This window comes from Diaphorina citri, unplaced genomic scaffold (genome assembly GCF_000475195.1).
Source record: "Diaphorina citri unplaced genomic scaffold, Diaci psyllid genome assembly version 1.1 scaffold6115, whole genome shotgun sequence".
Taxonomy (NCBI): Eukaryota; Metazoa; Arthropoda; class Insecta; order Hemiptera; family Psyllidae; genus Diaphorina; species Diaphorina citri.
In genome coordinates, this window is record NW_007383491.1 from 1 (window position 1) to 5,448 (window position 5,448).

Consider the following 5,448-nt stretch of genomic DNA (forward strand, 5'->3'; position numbering starts at 1 on the left):
ACCCATGAAACACATGTTTTCGCTAGGGTTTTTCCCATCGCTAACCTCTACACTCGAGTTGTCAAAAGCACTGACTTTTGACCCAGAGGTGCTGGATTCCAATCAGAGTCGGGCTGGAAAATTGTCCACCAAATTCTACAAAGGCCTAGACTTCATGAAATTTCCTTCAAAAATCGCTGGACCTGATGGATTTCAAAGGATGTGACCTGGATTTTTGCGAAATCAGTTCCAGAACCTTTCCACAAGTTCCAGAAATAATGCTTCGAAATTCCTCTGGAGTCATTTCGGTCTTGGTTCGCTGATCATACCCATTCTTTGGGATTTTTGAGAATTTTGATCAGCTGACCTTCTTTGCTGGTCTCTTCTGGTGTGTGCATGTACTCCCATTTCTGTAGAGCAGGAAAAGATCAAAGTTTACTTTCATCATCTTATCTTCGAAAATATTCCTTTATCTCTACCAACCAACCAACCAAACCAACCAACCAACCCTGTTGGCATAGATCATTGGACAGAAACTCTTGCTATAATGGGACGTTTAAGTTTTAAGTCGCCTTGCTCCGTTCGATATAAAATTACTAGCGGGATACCCGCGATCTTTGCGTCGCTCGGTTTTCGGCCAAAAATTTCGAATTTCTTGAATAACTCGCGAACGGCTGACTTTAGGAAATTTTAACCTAGCCTATAACTACCGCCATAAAAATATGAACCTGTGTACAAAATTTCAAGTTTCTACGACTTACCGTTTAGACGGCAACCTCTTACAGACAAACAAACAAAATCACATGCACATTTAAAGGTTTTCCTCCTGTAATATTACGTCACATCTTCCGCAAAGACTGGACTTCATAAGGAATTTCTTAAGAAAAGTCCCCTAAAAAAACACCCCTATACAATGCTTCAACACCCCCATATCACATCTCCCCTTTAGCCCAAAGTTCCTCTCGCAACCCCCTTTTATGGAACGTAAGCCTGGACTTCGTAAGAAATTTCTTTAGAAAATACCCCTAAAAAATTCACCCCTACCTATACTCAACAAATCAACACCCTCATATCCTAACTCTCCCTTTAGCTCCTCTTTTCGAGTTAATGATTTTTTACCCCCGACACTTTTTGGGAAAGAAAAATATTACCTCTCAAGTCTCAAGCTCCAAGGTTCACGCAGTATGTACCATCTTAGCGTGTTGAGCAACGAGGGAAAATATTGGTGAAAAATTTATAATTCAATTAAAAAATAGGTAGATAAAGGTAGGTGTAGGTAACAGGTAGGTAGGTATATCCGGAAAATGAAAACAATAACACGCGTGGCCAGGGATAGCACAAAGTTTTATCCGAGGAACCATAGCAAAAGGATGGTTTTTTTACTTTCTATGATAAGGGAAGTAATATATTCGCCAGCCTAGTTAGCTTAGTTGGTAGTGCGTCTGCCTTGTAAGCGCTAGGCCGCGGGTTCGATTCCCGCCCGGGGCGGATTTTATCCTGATGGGATAACGTTCGTTCTCGTTTTGAATCAACCTCTTCCATGCGCCTCAGTTTTGGGCGTGGCTCACTTCCAACTTCTTCTCTTTCAAATCCTGTTCCACTTTGTCCATATATCTCATTCTTCCCCTGTCTCTCTTACCTCCAACTTCCAAATCTCTCAACCTCTTTCCAGCATATTCTTGATCTCTTCTTTCTACATGTCCGAACCATTGAAGAAAGAAGAAAGTAACCCTTTGAAATATTTACAATAACTGCATTTTTTTCTATTTTTTTAATGCGATAATGGGAATCAAACCCACACGACTTTTTGTGCTGGTTCAAGAGATTAACAGTCGGATTAGCTAGTTAGGTTTCAATTAGGGGAAGTAACTGGGAGATAATATTTGGAGAAAATAAAATAACAATGAGTTGCTCCTATAATACTCATCCTCCCTCCTCTCTCTCTCTCTCTTCTTCCCTCTTTCACTCCCTCTCTCTTCTTCCCTCACTCCCTCTCCCATCCTCTCTCCCTTCCACACTCTCTCTCTCTTCCATCCTCTCCCACTCTACCATTCTCTCTCTCCCTCGCACCGTATCTCTCTCTCTCTTTTCTTTCCCCCTCTTTTTTTCTCTTTCTCCCTACTTACTGTTCTCTGAGGTCATATTTCATTATTTTCTAATACGAGTATATAAAAATTAATGTGTGTGTGTTTGTTTGTTCGAACTTTATGCCTGGCCAAACCGCTCATCCGATTGCTATGAAACTTTGTCAACTTATTGCTTGCACTCCCGTGAAGGTTATAGGCTATTTTCCGGTTTTTGTTAAGCTACGCCAAGACCAGTAAATGGATGAGTGACATGAACGGCCATGCCTTAAGGATTTACTAGCAGAAATCCGGAGAGCGAAGCGACGGTTTTCGGCTAGTATCATAATAAATTGAAGATCTCTGCACGTAGGTAGCGTAGTCTACTGTTCTAGAGATGAGAGAAGTATGGTCTATTGTAAGCTACGCCGAGCAAGACCACTAAATGGATGAGTGACATGAACGGCCATGCCTTAAGGATTTACTAGCAGAAATCCGGAGCGAAGCAACGGGTTTCGGCTAGTATCATAATAAATTGAAGATCTCTGCACGTAGGTAGCGTAGTCTACTGTTCTAGAGATGAGAGAAGTATGGTCTATTGCTATTGTTCTAGAGATGAGAGAAGTGTAGAGAACCCAAACAAATCAGATTACACTCCTGGCCTGTTTCTAACTTTTGTTTCTTTGTGAGTGTGACACCACTGGAACTAACACCTAGTACGTGTAGGTAGCCCTAGTTAACGGCAGAAGAAAGAAAGAGAGAGAGAGAGATCTGAGAAATAAATAGACAGAGAGAGAGAGAGAGAGAGAGAGAGAGAGAGAGAGAGAGAGAGAGAGAGAGAGAAGGACTGGCCTTCTCCGAAATTCTTCTTTCCTCTGTGAAGAGATTTTTTTTTTTAATCCATTAGAATGAAAAGAAATAATATCGTTTGGTTTTGGTCGTCGGCTCGTGTGTAACTAGCTTCTTTTTCTTCCCCTTTTCCCATGTACAGACGGGATCGGCGTTTTTCGTCAGCCTCTCAATCAGCCCTAACTAGGGTGATTGCTTTGGGCTGACATTTGGTTTTGGCTACAAATTTTACGAGTGGATGCCCTTCGCACCCAACCTTTGCTATATCTTGAGCAAGGGGAATCCAGGCTGGTATCCTCCCTGTTTAAAGTCCCCTAGCCACACTAAGCTGGTCTACTCCCTCCCTGATTAACGTCCCCCCGCCAGACAATATTTACATGTACATTGCTGATAAAAGTGATAAACATTTACCTCTTTGAGGGGCTGGATCTACTTACCAAGGTCTGTTACTTGATTTTCTTCATCACTCACCTTGCTCTCATTTGTGCCACCGCCAGGCTGGTATCCTCCCTGTTTAAAGTCCCCTAGCCAGACTAAGCTGGTCTACTCCCTCCCTGATTAACGTCCCCCCGCCAGACAAGATTTACATGTACATTTCTGATAAAAGTGATAAACTTTTACCTCTTTGAGGGGCTGGATCTACTTACCAAGGTCTGTTACTTGATTTTCTTCATCACTCACCTTGCTCTCATTTGTGCCACCGCCGGGGGGGGCAGACTACCACTGACGACCGAAATGTTGACCCCTGCCTTCTCAAAAACCCGTCCATCTTGCATGATACAGGTAATACCTCCACCTCCTTCCTTCCTGGTCCATCTGTCTACTCGGAACCTGGTGTCTGTGTCTTCTTCACTTTCCAAAGCTCGACAGAAATCTGCCTGAAAGTTTATATTTTTAAATGTGAAATGGTATTTATTTATTTTTTTTTTAAAGTTTTTAGAGATGAGTGTTTCACCGCCGTTTTTATTTCGTAGCAATGAAACTACTTGCTACATTAGACACTTGTGTAAAGTTTTTAGAGATGAGTGTTTCACCGCCGTTTTTATTTCGTAGCAATGAAACTACTTGCTACATTAGACACTTGTGGTCTATGTTGTAGCATGCCCATCCCGTAGTATGCCTCTCATCAGATAGGCGAGAAGAGACACAATACTTCCCATTTAGGTGCTGGGTCAACACAAGAACACCAGAAAGTAACCCGTTGAAATATTTGTAATCAAAAAACAAGTGTAATTTTTTGTTGATGGTGGGATTCGAACCCGGGACCTTCTGCATGGCAAACAAATGCGTTACCACTGGGATAAGGCTAAAAGAAATTGAGAAATCACATTGATCCTCAATTACCATAAGCTTTGTAAAAAACAATACAAATTGAGAATTCACATTTTTCAAATGTACTGCATAAGTGTTAAGGTCTTGGGTGATGGGGGTTTTAACTACCATTTGGTGACAAGCTGTTTGTCTGCTCACATTAATCTCACCCATTCTTCTTTTTTTAGGATAACAAGAGGGAATTTTGATTCTTATAAGACTAATGGTGGGTTTCACCAGCCTTCTTTTTAGTCCTTAACAGGATGTTATCTTAACAGCCCTGTTATTCCTGTTAAGCATATACAAATGGAACTTAACAGGCCTTCTAGGAGTTCTTGGGTCTGAACAAATATTGGCGAAATCCACCCCACTACTATTTTGTGTCTCCAATAAGTCCCTACCCATGTCTATCTCACTGACATGGGAAACAAGAAGTATATAAATAGGTACCTGTATTTTCATTATCATGAGTTCCATTCTTGTCTTCATGTCACTTTGATTTTCCTCCAAATGCTTTTTATCAGTTACAGGTTCAGCCATAAATACAGACACGTCCAGATCTTCGGTGTCTTTCTTGATAAATAGAGAACCCCATAGCAGTACTGCTGTTACTCTGAAAATGTAGATTTTGTTATAAAGAATGAGTACCTACTAAGGTACTGAACTTGATTTCTTTTTTTTTTTTTTACTGACAAGACTTGCTCCCTCTTTCTTTTAACTTTTGGCCTGAACAATGTATGTTGGCATTACAAATTTTAGTATAATGAGTACTTAGGTACTGAACTTGATTTCTTTTTTTTTTTTTTTACTGACAAGACTTGCTCCCTCTTTCTTTTAACTTTTGGCCTGAACAATGTATGTTGGCATTACAAATTTTAGTACATTATTTTCTGAATAGGTTTGATGGAGGGGAATATAACAATTTTATTGGAGTTTCATCATCCAGAATTGAAAAATTAAGGGGGACAAGATAGGAGAAAGCCAGCCATTTTTTTTTTTTTTTAATCATATCTGTTCATGATGAAATTTGCACCAGGTAGGAATCAAACCCGAATTTGTAATAGGTACTTGTTTGTTTCCAACTTTCCAATACTTACTTCTGCCTGTTTCTTCTCAGGGTTCCAAATTGTTTGACCACAGAATACAGGCCAACATTTTGCAAAGTCTTCAAACAACTTTTGACAATCATTTTAAATATGACCAAGATCTTTTTTTTTTTTTTTTTTTTTTTTTTTTTTTTTTTTTT

The 5,448-nt window shown here is 40.1% G+C and overlaps 1 protein-coding gene across 1 annotated transcript; it reads right to left on the reverse strand.

Annotated features, from left to right (window-relative positions):
• Positions 1-5,442, reverse strand: LOC103521852 (oxygen-dependent coproporphyrinogen-III oxidase). Its single transcript, XM_008486960.2, has 5 exons — positions 5,300-5,442; positions 4,653-4,815; positions 3,573-3,769; positions 2,891-2,917; positions 1-405 (listed from the first exon to the last, which is right to left on the reverse strand). Exons 1-5 carry the CDS (start codon positions 5,389-5,391, stop codon positions 303-305), a joined length of 582 nt encoding a protein of 193 aa, XP_008485182.1. The 5' UTR covers positions 5,392-5,442; the 3' UTR covers positions 1-302.
• Positions 5,443-5,448: the final 6 nt, after the last annotated feature.

Bases quoted from the DNA above. Each gene is read 5' to 3' on its own strand.
- LOC103521852 (XM_008486960.2), bottom strand. From the start codon at position 5,391: ATGATTGTCAAAAGTTGTTTGAAGACTTTGCAAAATGTTGGCCTGTAT. The intron at 3,770-4,652 runs GTACCTATTTAT...ATAAACTTTCAG, and splicing joins TCATGATAATGAAAATACAG to GCAGATTTCTGTCGAGCTTT. The intron at 2,918-3,572 runs GTGAGTGATGAA...ATCTCTTCACAG, and splicing joins GTGGCACAAATGAGAGCAAG to AGGAAAGAAGAATTTCGGAG.